Source organism: Corvus hawaiiensis, chromosome 2 (genome assembly GCF_020740725.1).
Source record: "Corvus hawaiiensis isolate bCorHaw1 chromosome 2, bCorHaw1.pri.cur, whole genome shotgun sequence".
Lineage (NCBI taxonomy): Eukaryota > Metazoa > Chordata > Aves > Passeriformes > Corvidae > Corvus > Corvus hawaiiensis.
In genome coordinates this window covers 105,007,192-105,028,796 of record NC_063214.1, presented here as the reverse complement: position 1 = coordinate 105,028,796, position 21,605 = coordinate 105,007,192, and the positions used below count along the sequence as shown (strand labels likewise).

Below are 21,605 nucleotides of genomic sequence, written 5' to 3'. Positions count from 1 at the left end.
AGAGCACTTGGCATGAGCAGTGAGGTCTGTTTTCAGTTTGAGCACCTGAAGCAGTCGTATGTGAGCGGTGGTGTCACACAGGTATTGGTTTGTGTTTCCCATCTCTGTGGCAGATGTGGACAGCCAGCTATTTTGGACTGCAGTGTAGCTGAGACAATTTGCACAAGCTAATGTGCTTTATGAATAATTACTGGTTGATAAATTAAAATGATTGAAAATTATTTAGATTCTTAAAGTTTGCTAAACTGTATAGAATTCCCCTTCTATCTTTTACCTATTTTCATGATTCAGGCAGTGATACTACGCAGCTGATGGATTCCGTGTTTATCTGACATTTGTTTCTCTGCGCCCAGATGAGTGGCTGCTGCCCCAGTTTTTTTAATTGGAATTGGAACAACCCCCATGTTGATGGAGATAAGAAATAAGTCAGCTTTATGCTGTGTACCAGCAGCCCTTATCAGAGGAGAACACCATGAAAGCTGAAGCAAAATGTTTAACAGATACTTTGCAGGGCTGCAGGACAGATTGGATGCATTTTAAAGATGAAGGTTTAAAAATTATTACAAATGACAGGGTTTATCTTGCAGGCATTAAATTAAATCAAAATGTGAGGACTGGGCAGGCAGATTTACTGAGGTGGAATAAATAAGAAAAGCGAAATGCCGTTTTGCATCAGCAGTGAAGGATATAGATCCTGATACACATTAACAGAGACAAGAAGTTTCCCTTTTCACTTAACTGTGAGAAATACTACCAAGTTGCAAAATTAATAAAAAAGAAAAAGAAGAAAAAAAAGAAAATAAACCCCAACTGTGGATGACCATGGTGAATTCACCAATTACACATGGGATAGAAGAAAACCATGATACCAGAGTGTAGTTTGTCTATATGAATACATATGATGTTCAGATTGCCTATGCTGTGCTGAGGAATAATGGAGACCAATTTGAGCAGCTGTACTAAAGGTCCCTTTTAATTGGCTCTTCCCTGCTTATGTGCTCTTGATAAAAGAAGATCTCGTGCTCAGTAATAGCTGTGAGCTTTATTATTCTCATGGTATATGAAGCCATGTTTCAGCTTTTAAGCTCTAAATAGATAAGCATATACTAGTCAAAATATAAAGAAAATACTTTTCTTTTCTTACACTATTACACCCAGTTGTACAGCTGTTGCACTTTACAGCTTTATTTAAACACATGAGAAAGGAATGGATTGTCATGCAGTCTATTTCACTTTTAGGAAAGTTATTTTTACACAGTGAGCTTATGACATTTTGATACATCACAGATGTATTTTTCATTACAACAAATTGAAAAAAAAAGGGTTTTTTTAAAATATGTATTATGATCATCAACCAAAATTTCTAAGGTACCCACTTAATGGTAGACTCACACAGTGGTATCAGAGCTGTCAAGCCATTCAAAGATTTTTAGTATGCTGCATATTTTTCCCCATTTCAAGCCGCTGATTAGTGTTTCAGATCCACTGACAACAATAACTGCTCTAAGTCCCTGAAGAATACAACTGTAGGAAGAGAGGTCCAGCCCAGGGAGAATCTGGGACATGCGATATTCTGGGGATAATAATTTGGCAGGCTTAGTGATTTAGGTTTTAATGAATAGGATTTGGTTTCTAAATAGGAGGGGGTTGAAAAATACTCGGAGAATGTACTCCTACTGATCTGAACAACCTCGTGAAAGCAAAAAACCTAGACATATGTGCCATGGGATATGGTAACGGGGGGTGGGGGAAACCCAGATGGCACTGTATGTGCACAGTGGATTTTGCAGCAGGAGCAAAGAGGCTAAAGAGGGAAGCAAAGAGGGGGGAAGGTCTCCTTCAGTTACTCTGACCCTTCCCCATTTTCTGGCCAGCCTTCCTCCTTGTCCAGTATTCATCACCAGACCATCAATGATGAAACAACATCCTCTCTTTGCTCCCATGGACTGCTTCATCAGCTGAGACAGATAAATGTCAAAACTGTCTGTTTCCTCTAAAACCTTATTATAAAGGCAGTGAGCATGTGGATGTTGAGCCCTGTGAATTTTTATTACGGGCATGCAAGATGATTCATCGCAATGAATATTGAACACCATGGTCGCCATCCGTGTGCCTGCGTGGTGTGGCATGAAAACATTGTCAGTTCTGTAGCTGGTGTGTCTGTGCAGGATTGAGGACAACCTGGTTCCAACAGGAGGCCTCGAGCCATGGGAGCTTGGCTGTGGGTGAAGGGTATTGTAACCTAGACCAGGGAATGCAATTAATGCAGTTAGTTCCTCAAAAAGCAAAAGGTAAAGAAGCCCTTTAAGCCTGTTTCCTTCCCAACTATTCGGGGTACAGAGTTAAATTCCAGTGGGTACAGACTGTGTGCAGTAGTTGTTATGCCACTGAAGCCCAGGGAGCTTTTGACTGGGTGTTGATTTTACATGAGTGGGCGGGTCCCAGCAAAGTCACCCAGAGATTCTCTTCATCTTCAGAGGTCGTGCCGGGCATGCATTAAGGGCTACCAAATAGCCATTGCTAAGTGTCTCTGCAGAGCAGTGGGAAAACTGAGATTCCTTATGGAGTTTGAACTGCCTCCTAATGAAAGGAGCCCTGTTACTGCAAAACCAGAAACTGCTAATTAAAGAAACCAACTCCATAGAATATTTTCATTTACAGAAATGATGCTACAAAGTCTACATGCTGTCTCTGTGTTTCAGGGTTTGATATTTGTACCACAGCAGACAGGTGACTTCACCAGTGTTCCCCCAGGCTAAGGGAGGAAAGGAGCTGCCTGCTCTGCTGCTCTGAACAAGTGCTTTTTGTGGCCACTGCAGGAGAAATCTCAAACTGTGGGTTCAAGCTAGTAAGATAAAATCTTGATGTCAAAGGTTTGGTTTAGATGCTGCTGCAGTGCAAATGAAGAATTCTTTTCTTTTTGGAAGTCTTTGCAGCTGGTTATTTTTAATTTTTTTTTTTTTTTTTTTTTTTTTTTTTAAAGTCTGAATCTTTTACCTGTGTCCAGTAAGTAGCTTCAAAAAGGCAGGGCGCAGACATTGGGGAGGCAGAGGAGAGGAGGTATGCAGTGCTAGCGAAGAATTTTCATTTCCATTTTATATCCAATTCAATTATTGTGGCATTCCTTGTGATCTCACAAGCAGGATTGTTCCTCTCTGAGCAGAAGATGATATCATCCTGAGAGTGTGCAGTCATTTTTGACCAGTATTTTCAACACATTTTGCATTTTGTTATGCTCATAAGATGTGGAACTTGTCTTTCCTAAGACAAGTAAGAGGAAGAGTAAGCCATACAACACGGAATAATGTCTTCTGTGGAAGGTTTACTGACATCTGCTTGCTGGTTTGTGTGTGAGATTCAGAGAGGGGAAAATTACTAAGCCACAAAGTATCCTTTAGAGAGCTATTGATACTAAATTTATGTACAAAACCTAAAAGACTCTTTCAGTATTGGAGTTCATTTGCTGATAAAGAAGATGAACAAATTCTTGGTTTAAATCTCTAGATCCAACATTTGGATTCAAGGCCAAGATTTTTTTTGTCCTCTTGACATATGCAAATACGGCTGTGCCAAGCTCCTCACTGCACAAACAGCAAAACCGCATGAGAGAGGGACCAGGTCCAGGACCTTCTGAGCCCCTCAAAGGCTAGAAATTTATGGCATTTCTACTTCTCCTACCCCCTGAAATTTGTCTCTAATCTGGTCTACAGTAGATAGGGTTTTCATCCCCACAACCTTCACTTTCTCCACGTGCCCAAACACTGCTGAATTGGATTTGCTTCAGCCAGAAATGATGGTTGCTTTCTCATTTAGCCACTGCAGAGGGGGACCCTGGTGCATTTGGAATAAAAGCTGTCTCACCCTGACAGCTTTGACAAGGCTATAGGGGTACCAATGGGGGACATGTAGGCTCAAAAGTGCTTTGATGCTGTTTCCCCAGTGGTCTCTTTCAGGGGCACAGAAACCCTGTGCCAATGAGTGTGCAAAGAGTGTGTGAGTGGGTGAGGTGAGTTACCGCATGTGGGGTCTTGTTGCTGGGCTTCCTCTGAAAAGACAAGGAGAAGCAGGACTGCTCTTCTTGGTCATGAACCTGGGACAAATAGTTTTTAACACACTTGGTCCAGATTTTTGGATGTGAGCAGAGCCTATGTGAAATAAAGCCCACAAACTTTTATTTTTTTAATATAAGAAAGTATCAGAGCAAACCTTTGTGTTTGCCCTACCTAGACATAAAGCAATAGCCTTTTTCTTTGACAGCATTAGAGTATTTTTTAAAAACAGGTAATGTGATTTTCTATGACTTTACATTCCTTTACTTCTGGAGCAGAGCTTTTTGTCATGGACAAAGAGAGGGAGACATTAGAGTGGGTGGGGGTAAGGAATAGAAAGCCCTTCCCTATGTGTTTTAACTCAAATCCTAGGTGGACTTTCAGCTATTCAACCTTTCTTAACACTTGTGTGAGCATTTCCCTGTTGATCATCCCTCCTAATCTCTCCCTTAGTCTGTAAGGTTATGTTGTTTCAGTTATGAAACTACAGTGTGTTTTTTTGGGCTCTTGTTTTTAAAGTTAAATGACTGAAAGTACTGAACTAAAACTTGCTGGTGACACTGACTTTTTACCACCTAAAATTGGCAGTGATCACCAGACCAGAAATGGAAATTGGCAGGTACCACTGGATGTACAGGAGTTCAAGGCCACACCGGTACCATCATGTGCCAGCATTGAGAGGCAATATTAGTCCTTTGGGGATTCAAGGTAAATAAAGGGCTGGGTGAAAGGGAAATAAAGAGATCAGAAATGGTAGTAGCATAAACTTAATGCTTTGTAGTAGTCCTAACAATTTAAGATAAACATTCCTCTGTTTTTCTTGTTTTGTTTGTTAAGGCTGTAAGGAGTCTATTTGTTTTGTATGAATACTTGACATAAATTTGAATTTCATTGTTAATGCTTGAAAGACAAAAATGGGTAGTGAGGGACAGCTTCCTTTTAACTGTGCTCCCAATTGCTTCAAAACTGTTTACGGATGAGATGAAATAATATGGGGGTTTATGTGGATGAATCTATCAGACTCATCAGCCACAAATGCAGAAATGACACTAAAGCAGTGACAGCACATCTGACTTACTGGTATCCTACAATGTGCTTCCTAGAGATCATTCTGTGGTTTGGTTTGCAGTTTTCCCTTGTTAGAAGCACTAAGTGTGTATGTCAGGGTCTAAAGGAGGATTTCAGGTGAGGCTGTAAAAATGGTTTGGTGATCCTACATGCCTGTCCTTTTGATGTCCAGCTTGAGATCTCAAGAAGATCCTATATAGTTTTCCTGAAGCTTTATTTTAAGGGTCTGTGGGGGAATTGAGTTTTGAAGCATCTCAGAAAGGCACCTGAAATCAAGCCTATGATTGATCACATTGGAAAATTCCAGTCTGACTGATGGATGGCACAGCAAGGGATATATATGCTCAGAGCCAGCCTTTGCAGCTAGCTCTATCCAGAATCCTCTTCTCTTTATGGAGCTGATTGACTGAAGCCTGCTTGACAGCTTGTTTGCTGAAGATGCCTGCCTCCGCATCAGACTTTAATAGCAATGCAGGGAGATATTCACCAAAGCTTGCTGCCTCATCCTTCCCCTTTCCATTATATTTTCATACTCTTATGCTTTAGGATTCAAATATTTACGTATTTCAAATGGCCTTTTTTCCCCCCAAATACTTAGGTCACAAATTATGATCTCTGTCTTCAGTATCAATAGTAATTTTTACCATATTTTATGATAAGTTGCCTGGGTGACAGGTTTGGGGCTGCCAGAAGACATTTCCAAACTTCAAGTTTAGTGCACATGGGATATTTTACACACAAAAGAAATGCTTCGGGAAGGAGTGGTAGATTATAAATGCTGCCTGCCTGGGCTGTGAAGGACATGGAAGGAGCAGGCTAGGCCCTGGTTATCAGGGTCTTGGGCCCCTTCAGCTGTCCCCAGTGATGAGACATGTCCATATGTGCTGGCACAGATGAGCCAGGACACGGAGATGCACAGCCTTCTGTTACAGCAGCTGGGAGTCTGGCACCTAAAATGGTGCTAGAAACCCTTGTTTAGGCAACTGAACCCTTTTCAGTCTGCCTTGGGAGTCTTTCTGAGCTAACATGTAGGTAAATGTGCCTGTCATGGAGGAGTTGAGGATGAAAGAGTTCTTGTTGATGGGGTAAAAAAAACCCCACTGCCAGAGCCCAGAAATGCCAGTTCAAGGGAAGATGTTTTAAATGGCTGCACTTGAAGAAATTAAAAGTTTTTTAGGCAGCAATTAAATCTCTCTGAACAGGTCTTGAGTAAAACCAACCTGCCAGTGATGGATTAGCCACTGTGAAAATGCTGGTCTTTGCTCCTGTCACTTAGATTGGAGGGAAAATGTCACTTCAGTCCCAACACAAATCCCTGCTATAAGATGCCTCCCCTCAGCACTGGCCTACAGCTCCCCACTGCCGGGTGGGACTGGCTGCTGTGCTGAAATGCCCTCTGCTGCTTTGACAAGACACGTGATTTCTTGGGTGCCTTTGTCTCCTCCGTCAGTGTCCAAATGGACCTCACTATGAGGGCACCTCTGTGGCAGTCCTCGTGGCATCCACCTCTTCTCCCAGCGTCTCCATGTACAACATGATCTAACTTCCCTAATTTAAGCTTGAATTCAGCACTTGAGCAACAAGGGAAGAGTCAGTGTGGGAGATTCACTGCAGTGCTGGAGCCAAGACATCCCCGAACACCTGCAAGCTTAATGAGCCTTTCAAAATGCTAAAACAATTTTTTCCCCAGAAAGCAAAGTACCATCTTTTCTCTAGAAAGAGAAACTTTGCAATAGTTGTTTGACATGAGCTTAGCTGTAGGCACTATTCCAGGTTGGGTGGGTGTTGTTTGCTTTATGGGAATTTTTTTTTTTTTTTTCCCCCTGAAACTTGCTTCCCCAGATGCTGGGAGGTGTTTCAGCTGCTCTCTGAGCACATAAGGGCATGTGAATGTGGAGTATCTCATTGAAACAGCCTTACTGCTCCTTTTCTGAAACAAGCTCAAGTTTTGGGAATGATGTGGTGAGGATTCAGCTGGGGAAATACCTGCATGAAAGCTGTTGCAGGGCAAAGGACTTCTGCAGTTACAGTTCAGGTTTCTTATTACTCCTCTTGTTCTATAGTTGCGTAAATGTCTGGGAAGATCTTTGCATCTTCAGTTATCTCTTAAATTGAGAATTTGCCTTCTGAATCTGAGATCTGCCATGCTGGAATACACACACCCCCACACCCAGACACACACACTGGTTTTGGCCCTCAGCTCTAGGGAGAGAGAGGTTGTGTTTCTCGTTTGCTTCTTTATAGTTTAGGGAGGAGTCAACTGGGGAAGCGGTCGATAGCGGTGGCTGAAATCCAGTGTGGCAAAAGTCTTGCTCTTCTGCTGAGTGCTGAAGGCTGGTGGAGGGTGAGGTGAGTTACAGCTGGCAGAAAGGTGGAGCTAAGAGTTTCAACTCCAGTCTTCCAGGTAAGATGTTCACCTTTGATTAAAGTAAAAGTCAGGTTTAAAAATCATGTCAGCCAAGTTACAGGTGGGTCTGGAGGATGGTTGGATCAAGGAAACCCAAATGTCCTTACAGATTTTCACAGAGCTGTGGAAGTCGCTCATGGAACTGAAATGCTTAGGTGCCTTTGTATTTCCACACTGTGCTTGTCTAGACCTCCAGGCATTTAGATATCTTTGGCAGTCTGCCCATTGCTTCATCTCTTTTACCTCTCTACCTTGAGTTTGTCCAAAATCATTGCCTTGGCTGGCACCTATTGAAGCAGCAGTTCCTGCATGTTGACCCTCCAGAGCGTTTTTCCAAGGAAACAAAAATAAGGGAAGCGAGGGGAGGGAGGCCAGGGCAAGGGCAGAAAGGAAGGAGGGACGTCAGGCCTGTTGAGCAGTGAGTTGTTGATGTGTCAGCTGAGTTACAGCCCCAGTTTGGAGCAGCAGCTGCCCTTGCTGGTACAATGTGTTTGAACTTGGAGCTCTGTGTGCCAATGAACGCTTCCACATGCTCAGGCTGCACTGAATCCCGAGGGTTATTTTGGATAGTAAAATACTAGAACAAGTCTCCAGGAGAAATAACACCAAAGCTTATATCAATAGTGCCTGATCTGCCCCTTATGTGAGAAGTCTCTCTTTTTAAATCACCAGCTTATTTTTTTCCTGCAGAAGTAGCTTAAGGCTAAGAAATATCCCTCCTCAACAATTCCCACTGAAACCTGTTTGAAGTAAAGCCTTTTCCAAAATATAAGTTAGATGTTTTTCTTCTGCTGTGGATTCCACTGTTTCATGGGCCAAAAGTAAAACAGAGAAGACATAAATTAAAATAAAATTCTGCCTGACCTTTGTCCAAATGCAGTAAAGAGCTATTCTCTCATCCCACCATCTCATGGGACAGCAGCTTCTTCCTGTGCAGGTCCAACTCCTTTCTCTCATACAGCAAACACCTGGGATGGGCACTTGCAATAACTATGGATGTAGTGATTCCTATTCTATTGTAGTAGATTTCACTGTTTGAAAAAGATGACTTCAGAACACCTGTGAGCTTAATGAGCCTTGCAGATGTTGGAATGATATAGATGGGGGGAGTGTGTGTATTTCACTAAATTTGAAGAAGGTAAACTGGATAAGGCATGTAAAAAACCCATTCAGATCATCTGTCTTTGCATGAAACAGGTTTGGTTCCTGCAATAGGAGTGCAATTTTTTTTCCTATAAGAACTGCTGATTTGGAAGAAGAGATTTGGAGAGAAAAAAAAAAAAAAGAGGGTTATGATTACTGCTATCTGTTCTTAGAGTCTTCTCTGCATTGTTTAACATCATCCAGAAGAAACAAATCTTGCCTTGGTAAAACAGCCTTTTCTCCAATTTGAACATCATTTTTTCTTTAGTGAGAGAAAAAAAAATAGCTTTTGCTGTGGATGAACATTGATAACCTCTGAAAGGTTGTTTGGTTTGTTTGGACTTTTTTGTTTGTTTGTGGGGTTTTTGTTAATCATGGTAGAAAAAAAAAGTGCTTGATTTGAAACCTGTTCTTACTGTATTTTTGGTGACAAATTCAGGAGTCACTTATTATCATTACTCATACAATACCACAGAGATACTTGGTGCTCTGTGGATTTGAAAAAGGGTCTGATAATGGTTCCTCCAGGCTGTGAGATGCTTGTTCTTAGTGTGCACCAATTCTCCTGCTTTCTCTGTGTTGGTTTCCAGCACAGGAGGTGTGAGCAAGGACTTTTAGTTCTCTTCTACACATGAATATGGAAGCATCTAATGGATAACAGAGAATAAATACCTTCTCAGAAGAGGGGAACTAGCTGTATGACAGTGCTGAAACCAAACATCTTGTATCTGTATCAAGAATAACTGGAGAAGTTACAATTAATGCTGATGACCTTCAGAAAGGAGCTAGTTGTTCTTCAGGTAGCTCTTAAATAGTAGAGATTGGGATGAGATTTACTGGATGGATCAGACCACCCCAGATCTCACAGGTTTTTACTTGGAAGTAGCATCTTGTGCTGGCCACTTTGAAGGATAACAGAGATGTCTTGCTGCATTTCAGGTCTGATCCTTTGTGGCAGCCCTGATGGCTGTGTTCTCCAAAGGTCATGTCCCCTCCATCACAGGGACTCTTCTGGCCAGGAAGGAGTTATTGATTAACAATCCTAGAAGAGGGGAATGCAAATACAGTGGGGAGATTATCAACCTGGCTAGACTAAAGTGCACTTATATTAAGTTTTCTGGCTCTCATGAGTTAAATTCTGTATAAGTTAATTTCACAACTTCTTATTTGTGTTGGACAAAAAGGCAAAATTAGTAAATACTGAGCTTGAAAGGAAGTTTTCTGTGGAAGAGCTTCAAGAGGTTTGTGGGAGGAGAAGAAAGGGTTTTCTCTATTTGAGCTTATCACTTATTTATTCTGTTTAATGTTAATCCAGAAGTGTGGTGAGTGAACATTTATTCTAAGTAGTAACAGCAATTTTAGCCGTGTGTCGTGTTCTGTAAATCAGCAAAATTTAAGATGAGCAGCAATGGGTAAGGATAGAGCTTGGACAAAGACTTCCATGTGATTTAATGCAGAGCCTTTTTATTTTAGTATCCTTACCAAAGTGTGGAGAGAAATTTGTCACAGGCTTTAAACTTACTCTTGTAAGGTTAAATGTTTTATCTTACTGTGTTGCCACTGACCCTTGGCTGCAGGTGTGGGTGACAGATGTGAGGAGTTATTGCCAGATATTGGCTTAGTCTCATGCAGAGAAGAAAGAAGTACATTCCAGTTTTGCTTCTGAGGTATTAGTCTATTCCCACATCCCTCACTGCTTCTCCCATGGCTGCCAATCATGCAGCATGTAGGAAAATGTACATCCTAGCATGCATAAGCCATTCAGAATGGAAATTTTAAAAAATACGGTGGGTGGCAGACAGTAAAATTGGCATTTGCTTTCATTGACATAAAGTTCATTTTCTGACAAAGATCCATGGTGATTTAGGACTCCAAGGGTATTATTCATGCTTGGCATTGAGTAATCTTCAGCACTGGGGAAGCAGGAGGTGAGCGTCAAGTAGTGAGTTGTCCTCTTACATTTATTTGTGAATTGGGAGTAGTGCTACCAACACTAGGCTCCTGTGGATGTGTAGTAATGAGCCCGATTTATATGTGATGGCTACATTTAAGATATTCTCTAGTGCTTTTATTTGAGGTGTTACCTAGTGCTTTTTTTCCCTTGGATTTCTTGCAACCTTCTTTTTGTTAAAAGAGTTCCTCCCCACTTGCTCCCTGAGCTGTGGTGCTGAAGCCAACAGAGATTGTGGTTCTGTGGTGGAACATGATGTGCAATTTCTGCCATGTATTAACTGGGCTGGTGTCTGACAGGCCAGGATTTCCTAAAATGCATTACACAATTACAGGAAGTGAGTGGTGAGGAGAAAATGATGCCCATTGCTTTATCTTTCATGTGAGGGAAAGAAAACAAACTTCTAAAGAAAAGAAAGTGGGAACTAACTCATGGCAGACAGTCACAGGATCCTGGAGGTTTAGTTCCCTGAAAGGGAAAACTTTTCAAAGCTCCTTTCAGGTTTTCTTGGTTCCTTGGTTTTTTGTTCCATAGTGACCTTGGCTATGGGCCCGTGGTTAGTACCAGAGGTGCACTGAGGTACTCGTTCAACCTAGGAGGTGTTTGGAACATTAGACAACAGGCTGGTTTTCTGTCCAGGAGGTGTGGATATTCCTTCTTTACATCATGTTTTCCATGCTTTGCTTTGAGGCATGGCTTTCTGAACATCTGCCTGTCCCAGCTTTTTAAGTCTGGGATTGAATGATGTATGATCTTCCTAGAGCAAGCCCTAGGAATAATCAAGGAAGCTACCTGATCCTATTGCATTGTCTTTTGTCATTTCCAAAGCACAGATTTGACCTTAGTAGGATAAGGTAGTCCAAGAACTGCCTCTTCTTCTTTTTTTATTTTAAGACCACTTTCCATTATTTCTCTATTACCTTGCTGTTCTGAGTTTAAATCTTAAAGCTGTACTTAAAGTACCAATGGAGGTTTAGCCACACAGTCACCATTTGGCATGGGAAATTGAATGGCTAAGTCCCTGCATATATGCGGTAGGCTATACACTGCTGGGCAGATTGTATAATTGTTCTTCATACATTGAGCAACTCATTGCCGATTTATGTACATATGTAGGGTCATCCTTTACCAATTTCCTGTGACTGATAGCTTCCAGGAGTTTAAAGAATAGCCAGTTCCTGTTTCTTTCTCTTCTCTTTATTTTTGTCCTTTAGCAAGAATATTTGTGTGTGTGTGTGTTTAATAGCATTCATTCCCTAGAGAATAATCTCAGTCTTTGTTTTAGCTGGCCTCCTTCTGAGAGTGTGTTAAATCTGTAGCCAAGATCACAGGCAGCTCTGGGCAAATCATTGGGCTGTTATTAACCTGCCTCCATGGCAACTGCTGCTCGCCAGCCTGAGGACAAAAAATGTTTTTATTCTGCTGAGTTGCACAAAAGGTTCTAGTGATGCCTCGTACAAAATGGCCATTGAAAGGGGAGATGCAGTGATGTGTGTTTGTGCTGTACAGTTTCATATTTAAATCATTTTACACTGTTTCATTGGAAGTGGGTATACAGCTGAACAGTTCAGTGTTTTGGCCACATGGAAAGTAAAAACTAACAGAAAATTGGAGCTGAACTTATTTTAATACTACTTATTTTTGTCAGCTTGAGTTCACAGGCCTTCAGCCTGCAGTTGTCATCAGAGTATTAGCAAGTTATTTTGTGAACATGAGCTAGACAAACATCATCCTGGGGTTTCAGTTGTACTGTGTGAAGATAGTTGCTGACTTGGAGTTACAGAGAGAGAACATAAAGGCTTCCTGGAAAGCTTTCTAATTGTTTTCAGAAATCCTTTGCTTTGCTTCAGTGCTTCTTTGGGAAGCTTGGTACGCGTATCTTAGTTCTTGATGAGCTTCAAACTGTAGCTGGTTTTGAAAGCTGCTCTTAGCAGTACTGTTTTAGTCTTCTGTTAAAATCATAAAATCAGTTGTATTGCTCAGGCTAGGCATGGCTTTAATCTGCTCATAAAGAGTGTTCACAGTGGGATCTGGGGGGGAGGTCTGGCAGCCCCAGCACTGCGATGAGGTTGTGTCCCACAGTTAGTTACCCTCTGGCAGGAGGCTGTGTAGCTCTGCTGTCAATTTGGGTGCAGAATGACTACGTATGGATGGATGCTGTCTCTTGGAAACATGCTGGTTTGAGATGCTTCATGTGCTTGCAAGATGGCTGTGTGCTATTTCCAGGTGTACCAAAGTCTCTCTGATTCCTGCTTTAGTCTTGGGGTCAAGGTGAGTAGTTCCTGCAGTTCCGCATTTGGGCAGTTTTCTGTGCCCAAAATAATGTGGTTGCTTTAGACACCTCTGAGGTTGTCCCTTGGCTTTGTTCTGCACTGAGAAAATGAAAGCCACCCAAATTCTGTGATGCCTTTTTACTTGGACTGCAGAGGAAGACAAAGAGTATGGCCACAAAGACGATCTGTGCAGCTGCTAGTTGCTGAGAGGTGAGAGGGGGTCTGCCACTGTTGCCTTGTGTTCGAGGGTCTGTGGATTAGTGGCAGATAATTGTCATGTGTTTGAGTAAGGGATCCAACAAACTCCTCAGGGCAAATGTTCTGCCAGTGGCCTGGAAAGCTGGCTTGGCGGTATGGGGTATTAAGCATCACTCCTGGGTCTACACCAGTTTTTAGTTTTGTCAGGCTGCTACCATTTTCTGAAACCAGCAGCTTTTCTTTTGGATCTTGTCAGTCTCTTGGTTTTGCTTCCAGCTGTTTTTATTTCCTGTCTTTGATAGGATCTTTCTGCTAAGCAGTCTGTGGGATCAGCATGATTTAGGTGATCAGCCTCTACACACTGAGCAATGATCAGGCGTTGGGTCTCCTGCTTTAGGAGTGTGGCCCGAAGGGTGGTTTGTTTTGAGCTGGACTGTGACCACATGTGTGTTGTCTGCTGGGTCAGAGCATAGTTAGTCTTGGATAATCTTTCATGGCTAATCCTGCACCAGGTGCATTTCTTGAATTAACTCTGGGAGGTTTGGGCCTGACCTGGGAGCAGATGCTGCAGAGGTGAGCCAGCCTCACATGTATGGCTGCTCTTGCATGTGAGCTGCTCTCAGGCAGGTTCCCCAAAGCAGAGGATTGCTCTGCAAGGTCTGGTGTCTGAACTCAGCTCTGGACCTCTGTGATAAAATGAAACTCAGAGATGATTTCCTCTGATAGCGTGCATTTGGATTTTGTTTGGCCTGTTACTGCCGAGCTGCAGTGTTTGTTCGTTTGGCAGTATTTTTGTCATGAAGATAGTTCCTACTGAGTGGACTCCAGCTGTGGGTAGACTATAAAAGCTTCCCAGGCTTGTTTCTATACAATTAAATCTTGTCTGCAGTTAGTGAAGTGGTGTTTCGTAAGTCATTTTGATGGTGATAGCTGCTTAAGCCTGACTAGGGCACTTGCTAGTGACTCTCTAAAAGAAGAGTTTCTCACTTATGAAATGGGAAATCTTTCAGTTATCGGATGCATATTATTCCCCAGTGCCTCACGGAAGTGCCTGCTCTGCAACTCATTCATTAGTGGGAAAGGGAGGGAGATAAAAATAAACTTGCCTCATGTGGTGGCTGGAGACTTGCTGATCTTTGTGAGGAAGTTTTTGGGTGGGAAGATGTGATGTGATGTCCTCATTTGCCAGCTGTCTCCGTGCCTTCAAATGCTTTGTCCGTGTAGCGCCTTGCCGTAGCAGCAGTGGCTGTCCTGCGACGTGCGATGCTGGCCACTCCATTAAGCGTTGTCTTAATGGCTTGTGTTTTGTGCAGTTGTATGAAATGCACATTAATGGAGACAGCTTAATGCCATCACCCTGAAGTAATGAATTGGTATGGATTGCCATTACCATTATAGCGCAGTTAAAAGCTGTGTTTGTTTCCGATTTACATTTCCCAGCTTTGTAAGCAGATGGGTTTTCAGGCCACGCAGTTGGAAGGAACCTGGCAATTCAGCTGCAACCTCCTTATTACAGTGTTCATACAAATAGCAGCTCTGGGGGGGTGTTTTGTTAACTCAGACCAGTTAAACAATGCATTTCAGTTGATTACGCTACTGCAAACTGTATTCAGGGATCACTGTAAATCCTGTGTATCCTATAAAAAGCTGGAAATGTATTGTCTGTGTAATACAGCTTCATACAGCTGCCCTTGACAAAAATTGTTACTCTTTGGAACCCATTCAATTTTTCTATTGTTAAAGTGTCTGTATCCCTGTAACCTCATATGGATTTATATAAAAAGATAACTTGAGAGTACTGGGAGAGTGTAGGGTAGTTAGGTTTTGCAGACCTAAATTTATTCATCTTCCAATGAAAGTGCAAAATACCTCCTACTTTTCCAAAAGCCTTTATTATCTTGAGTATTTGGCACTCTGGCTCGCAGAGTGTTGCCATCATAGCTGGTGCTCCTGCCATTAGTAATGCTGAAACACGGTGAGTCCTGGATGAGCAGCTGAATTGCGATGGATCACTTTAGACAGTGATTTTTTTTCTTTTTCCATTTCATAGGCTGTCTCATCGATCTCCTCTTGATCCTGTAAAGACAGAAGCACTCAGCCCACTTTCTGGGCTTTGAGTCCATACCAACAGATCTGTAGGTCACTGCTTTAGAGGGTGATGCTGTCTTGTACCACCTATAGATTTTTTGCTTAGCATGTCAATGCCTGGGCTTTTTATTCCCTGTGGCTTTTACCAAGTGGAGGACGAATGTTCTTTTCCTCATAATTTGCTTTTTGCTCATGACCTTTCTTTTGCTTTCTTTCTTCTGCTTAGGTTGCTTTGAATGTTGCATTAAGTGCCTAGGAGGAGTGCCATATGCTTCGCTCGTGGCAACCATTCTCTGCTTCTCGGGGGTAGCGTTGTTTTGTGGCTGTGGCCACGTGGCACTCACGGGAACTGTGTCTATCCTCGAGCAGCACTTCTCCACGACTGCCAGTGACCATGCTTTGCTGAGTGAAGTGTAAGTATGCCTCCCATTCCCATTATTCATCATAACACCCTCATGCTAAATAACTAGAGATGGATTCAGACCTCAGTCTCCGCCCCTGAGTATTAGGTTGCTTGTTTTTGTAACAGCACTCAGTCATTTACTGGTGCTCGCATACAAAGAACCAAAGTGTGTATCCTGGTACACCTGTTCATATTGGGACCAGTATTATTTAATATCTTCATCAGTATCATAGACAGTGGAATTGAGTGCATCCTTAGCTGCTTTGCAGATGACACCCAAGCTGAGTGGTGCAGTTTGCTTACCTGAGAGAAAGGATACCAGCCAGAGAGACCTTGAAAGCCTTGAGGAGTGGGACTGTGTGAACCTCATGATGTTCACCAGGGGCAAGTGCAAGGTGCTGCACATGGGTCAGGGCAATGCCCAGTATCAATACATGCTGATGTATTGATATACAGATGAAGGGGTTGAGAGCATCCCTGCCAAGAAGGACTTGGGGTGCTGTTGGATGAAAAGCTGAACATGAGTTGGAAATATGCACTTGCAGCCCAGGAAGCCAATTATATCCTGCGCTGCATCAAAAGCAGCATGACCAGCAGGGTAAGGGTGGGGATTCTACCCCTTTGCTCTGGTGAGACCCCACCTGCAGTGCTGCATCCAGCTCTGGGGGTGCTCAACACAGGAAAGACACGGACCTGTTGGAGCGAGTCCAGAGGAGGCCACCAAGATGATCCGAGGGCTAGAACCCCTCTCCCATGAACACAGGCTGAGAGAGCTGGGGCTTTTCAGCCTGGAGAAGAGAAGGCTCTGGGGAGACTTTACAGCAGCCTTCCAACACCTAAAGGGACCTACAAGAGAGCTGAAGAGGGACTTTTACCAGGGCCTGCTGTAAAAGAACAAGGGGTAACAATTTTATTCTGAGAGTAGTTTTAGTTTTTGTTGATGACATAAAGTTGGAAGGGATGTCAGGAGTAACAGGGAAGCATGGTTCTGTCTATCCCTCTTCAGAAGAAGCTGGACTGGTATATGAGAAAAAAGAGAAAAAACTGGAAAGATCTGCAAATGTAGCCTTTGGACATAACCATTGGTGAAATACTTGGGTCTTTTATGTTCCTGAGGCTCCTCTGTGAGGGCAGAGGAAGGCCTGGAGTGCTGCCTTGTGTCCCATGTCCGGCAGCCAGTCTGGCTGTGCGTGCTGTGATGAGGGGCCCCTGTGACGAGCACGGTGGGCATGGCACATGCAGGGGTGCACAGGCAGCAAGCAAGACACAGCTTTTAGGGTGATATTTGAAGGCTTTGGTATCAGGGCCATATGCAGCACACTTAATTCTTACTTTCTTTTTGATTTCTCTTGTCACTGACTCCTTTTATACGCTTGCAGGCATAGACCTGCCAGTTTGTTGCATGCCCTCTGAGCACTGGTGCCAGTCCCACAGCACCATTTCAGGGCTTCTGCTCTCCACAGGACCCTCTGTCTCCAGACTTGCTCTGGGCCTGCTCCCCGCTGGGGTCCTGCCTCCCAGCACTGGACACGCTCAGTCCCTGGTTGTGGCCAGGCAGTGTGTCCCCAGCTCCAGGGCATGAGCCACCAGGGCCCTGCAGTTAGACACAACATTTAGTAAGAAAATGTAAGCAGCTGTTCTTCAGCAACTGGGTAACAAAACACCCTGTGCTTGCATCAGTCTCCATTTGAGCAAAATAAAAGAAATTGCAAAAGCAGCAGTAACAGGCAGCAAGTTTTATGGTTTGGAGAGTTGTTGACAATGGTTCTTGCCATGTCAGCACCAGCAGCTGGGGAAATGCATAATTCCTACCAGAGCAGCTCAGGGCTCGGCTCTGGGTGAAGGGGGTAGCAAGGGAGAAGTGTTAGAAAGGGGCAAATAATTTCAGGCTACAGAGACATTAAGAAAAAAAAAAAAAAAAAAGAAAAATACATTAGTAAGACACCCTATGGAATAGACTTTTTAACCCTTTTTCCTATTACTGATTTCTGGTAGCATGCATTGAGTCTCTCCTGGACTATCAATGATGGTGAAATGATTTCTTCTATACTCTCTGAAATCGTGAGTTAATTTTTTTGTGCTTTACAGCACAGGTGAAACAGACATATCCTGTTATTTTTTATCAGGTTGGAAAACAAAGATAACACCTCCCACATAAAATTTTAAATGAGCAATATTCTATTTTGATACAAGGGTAACATTTAACTATATAAATGGTAGTCATTAATTTTCTTTAAGCTAAAACATTCAGATGCTCTTTGGAGATCTATGTTAGCAGCTACGTTGTGGAGAGTGGCAAGAATTGGGAAAAAAAAAATCTGAGGAAAACATTTATCCTCAGAAAACTGGTAGTGTGGATGTATAAATTTAACCTCTTGGTTTTGTGAATAGCTTCATCCAAAACAACCATTCCAACAATCAAATTCCTTTTAAGAAGTTCCGGAGTAATCATGCTAATAACGAAATATGACTTTTGGAGACCAGAAGTGTTGTATGGAAGATCTGGCATTCTGGTCCTCCAAAACAATTAGCTTCAGATACAGAATCTGATTGATAGTATTTAGAAATCATTCTTTCCATCTACCTCTTCTAGCTAAAGGAAAAATACTGTTAGAATGTCATTGCAGATGGTAGATGTTTAAGGAATCAAAAACTTTCTCAAATACCATCTGAGGGAAGTGCTTATACCATGTGCCCTGAGATGATCTTCCTCTAAGTGGTTCCAGAATACCTAAAGTGGAAGTGTTTCCTAAATAACTCTTTCATGTTTTAAGAGAATTTTTAACATTTTGAGGCACTCAACACCGCTGTGACTTAAAGCACTGAAACTACCAGCTCACTTGGAACTACCCTTCCAGGCTGTAGAGCAGTCTCAGGAGAAGTCACTGAGTGTTTGCTGAGTTTTGTATCAGACAAGTATTATTGAATGTAGAAATTTTTGCAAACTTAAGTTAATTGGATTTCACAGGTGGAAATGATGAATTTCAGGGACTGCTTCCTTTCCCTAAGCCGAAGGAATGGCCACAGAGCCTGGTAGTTCAGTCAGGGGTTTGGCTCCATGCTTTGCCATTTCAAGGCCCTGCTTTGTCCCTGTCAGACATTCCCAAGTGAGGCGTCAGGATCAGTAAGAGGAAAAAGAAAACCTTCATAGTGGAGGCATGAAATTGCAGCTTTAACCTGGTGACAAACACCAGTCAATGTAAGGACTGCAGCAGCAGCCGGGGATGCTCGGGTGGGTGCAGGACTAAGGCACATCAGGATTGCTTACCTGGGAAGGGGCACAGTCATACCAGTGTTTTCCTGCAGTCCGCTTGCTTAAAATGCTAAGGAGCCTTGAACTTTGTTTCTAGGAGTTATCTCTCATTTATTATAATTTGAGAGGACTGACTTTGTTTTTATAGGACTGAAATCTAATTGTATCTTTTTTTTCTTTTCCGTTTTAGAATACAGCTAATGCAGTATGTAATCTATGGCATTGCATCATTTTTCTTCTTATATGGAATAATCCTTTTGGCAGAAGGTTTTTATACCACAAGTGCTGTGAAGGAGCTGCATGGAGAGTTCAAAACAACAGCCTGCGGCCGCTGCATCAGTGGAATGGTGAGTGGGATCAGAAATGAGAACAGCAGTCTTTGCTGGCTAAAACCTTGGGCTTGGTTTGACTCCTGGGTTTTGAACACCAGGATATTGCTGCCTTCTTTGTTTAACTCCTTGTGGGTGGTCAGGGTCAATCCATGTCTTGGTTCTTCTTTGAACTTCAAGGGTGCTTGGTCAAATCAAACTGCTGCAGATGGGCTGGGTGGGAACTGCCATAGCCTCCCCTGACATAAAGCTGAACCCACTGGTCTAAACTAAACTGGGGAGACTGCTAATTTTAAAACACTTAAATGTGAGCCAAAATGAAATTTGCGCTTTTAAACGTGGAACACTTGAGTGATGCTTAAAGGCAGACTGTAAAATGGCTGTGGTTTGCAGAGCTATTTAAATATCAAACTGTAATGGCTCTGACTTCCATAGTCAATTGTGCTTGAGTGTCTGGATCCTTCAACAAACAGTAATGAATGAATGAAACTTCGCAACATCTTTGCACTTGAATCAAGTATTGATTTGCAGATGGCAAAAGGCAGACAGATAGAACAGCGAGGCTTTTTCACAAAGCCAAAGCAGTTGGAACTCTAAAGTTACCAGCCATATTCTCTTCCGTATACTTCTGTATTTGAAGAAAATTGTAAGCAAAGTTTAACTAAAAATAAAACTTCAGCTTCTCACCCACATTGTCCCCAAGGGCACACCGTGCAAGAACAGCCATAACTGCGTTTCTGAGAGAAGATTTCAAAGCTATTACTGAAAATCTGAATTCAAAGCTCGTAGTTATGGAGGAAGCTAAGCAGTATGACAGATCGCCCACGGGAAAGTGTGGGTGAAAAGAGAAGAGGCTTTTGATGTGATTGTTGCATTTTAATATACAGTCTAGATCCTGTACTTAAAAAATATGTACTTTCAGCTGGTTAAATACAAAAGAAATGCATGTTTATTTTCATGAGAGTTAGCAATTTTCCACTGTGCTGTTGGGTATTTACTGAATTTTTCGAGAGCTAATAAAAATAAGGCATCTGATAATTTTCCAGTTAAGCAGCTATTTGCTCAGGTTTTTTCTAGCATTCATGGTCTTCACCAAGGAGCAAAATTAGATCTGAAGCAGTATTTTCAAAAGATCCAAAATAAAATAGAAACATACACATCCATGCATCTCATCAGTGCAGACAATTGCTTGTGCATTTGAGTAGTTGCAGGCACATGATTGTCGCTGCTTATACAAACACCAGTGTGACACATGGAAATACAGCAGAACAACATGTTTTCACGTTTATCCATATTTGTCCACACAATGAAGGAGAGAATTTACCATCTGAGTAATGGCTTAGAGCTCTTGTAAGTTGCATCAATGTTTGGTGGTGACAGGAAAAGTGCCTGTATGCTGCTGTGTAAAACCTTAGGGCAAGAATAAGGTTTGTGAGGAGATAAAATACTTAACAGACTAGTGACTGCAGCTGGGTACAGGCAACAGGCTTTTGGAAATCCAGGGATCTTCTGCCACTTTGATCAAGAGCTTCTGTACTTCTTCTTCTTCCATTACATTGCTGAGCAAAGTCCTGAAAGACAGTCCCATCTTGCATAAGGTTGTTACAGAAGAAAGACGTCCATCTTCCCTAAATTATTTTTGTTGGCTCTGGTAATGCAAAATAGCCATTTCCCACAGTTACCACATTAAATGTGAGAGTGAGTCTATTTTTTCCTGGCTATTTTAGGAGTTAAAGGCTTTGTGCACTTCCTCTCATGCACACTTCCACATACACATATGCAAACTCATGGTTCATTTGTAATGTATTTACAGAAATCCTTTAACCTGGTCTACTTTGTCCTTCCCAAAATCCAAAGAGAGGATTTTCAATTCTCACACAAAACATACAGGTCTGGTATAGGCGCTAATATGAAATAGGGTATTCAGCTGAGTTGTCTATAAATTAAAGTCTAGCTGGGGTTTTATGGGCCATAGCTTCGCAAGAGTTTCCACCTCCCCACACTCCACCCCCGTTGGCTGAAACCTGATCAGTTGTTCAGCTTTTGCTCTAACACTTGCCTGGTTATTCTGGAAAAAACCTGGGGGGATGCAAACTTCCACCAGTGCAGCATTAGTTCAATCCCTTGGTTCTGGGTCAGGCTGCGAATCCTCCCCCCTGAGAGCCTTTCCCATCCTTGCTTTTGTCCTCTGGCACTAAGTTTTAAGTAAGACAGTAGGACACCAGTGCTTTACTGGAAGTAAAGGCTTTCCATTCCACCTACAGCTAAGAGAACAGCCGCAGCTAACAGTGAGAAGAGAGCACAGAAGATGTAACAGCATTCCCCCACCTTCCAAGTAGGATCCAAGTCCTAGTCTCACCAGGAGGGGGGAGCTAGGAACTGATGCCAGAACTACTGTTTCACCATAACACTTAGAAGAGGAGGGGAAAAGGGACAGGGCTCA

The 21,605-nt window shown here is 42.5% G+C and overlaps 2 protein-coding genes across 13 annotated transcripts in view; one reads left to right on the top strand and one right to left on the bottom strand.

Annotated features, from left to right (window-relative positions):
• Positions 1–21,605, top strand: part of GPM6B (glycoprotein M6B) — a 106,614-nt gene that overhangs the window by 77,573 nt on the left and 7,436 nt on the right. For 6 of the 9 annotated variants that reach the window (XM_048286492.1, XM_048286464.1, XM_048286483.1 and 3 more), the window contains 2 exons: positions 15,404–15,590; positions 19,024–19,180. In XM_048286492.1, the coding sequence (XP_048142449.1) occupies positions 15,404–15,590; positions 19,024–19,180 (344 nt within the window). Of the gene's footprint in view, positions 1–4,637; positions 4,758–15,403; positions 15,591–19,023; positions 19,181–21,605 lie in introns of all 9 variants that reach the window. The other 3 variants (XM_048286434.1, XM_048286423.1, XM_048286444.1) reach the window with 1 other exon arrangement.
• The window catches only part of OFD1 (OFD1 centriole and centriolar satellite protein), a 41,641-nt gene continuing 39,090 nt past the window's right edge, over positions 19,055–21,605 (bottom strand). For all 4 annotated transcript variants that reach the window (XM_048286382.1, XM_048286374.1, XM_048286392.1 and 1 more), the window contains one exon: positions 19,055–20,733. In XM_048286382.1, the coding sequence (XP_048142339.1) occupies positions 20,619–20,733 (115 nt within the window). In that variant the 3' untranslated portion in view covers positions 19,055–20,618. The remainder of the gene's footprint in view (positions 20,734–21,605) is intronic.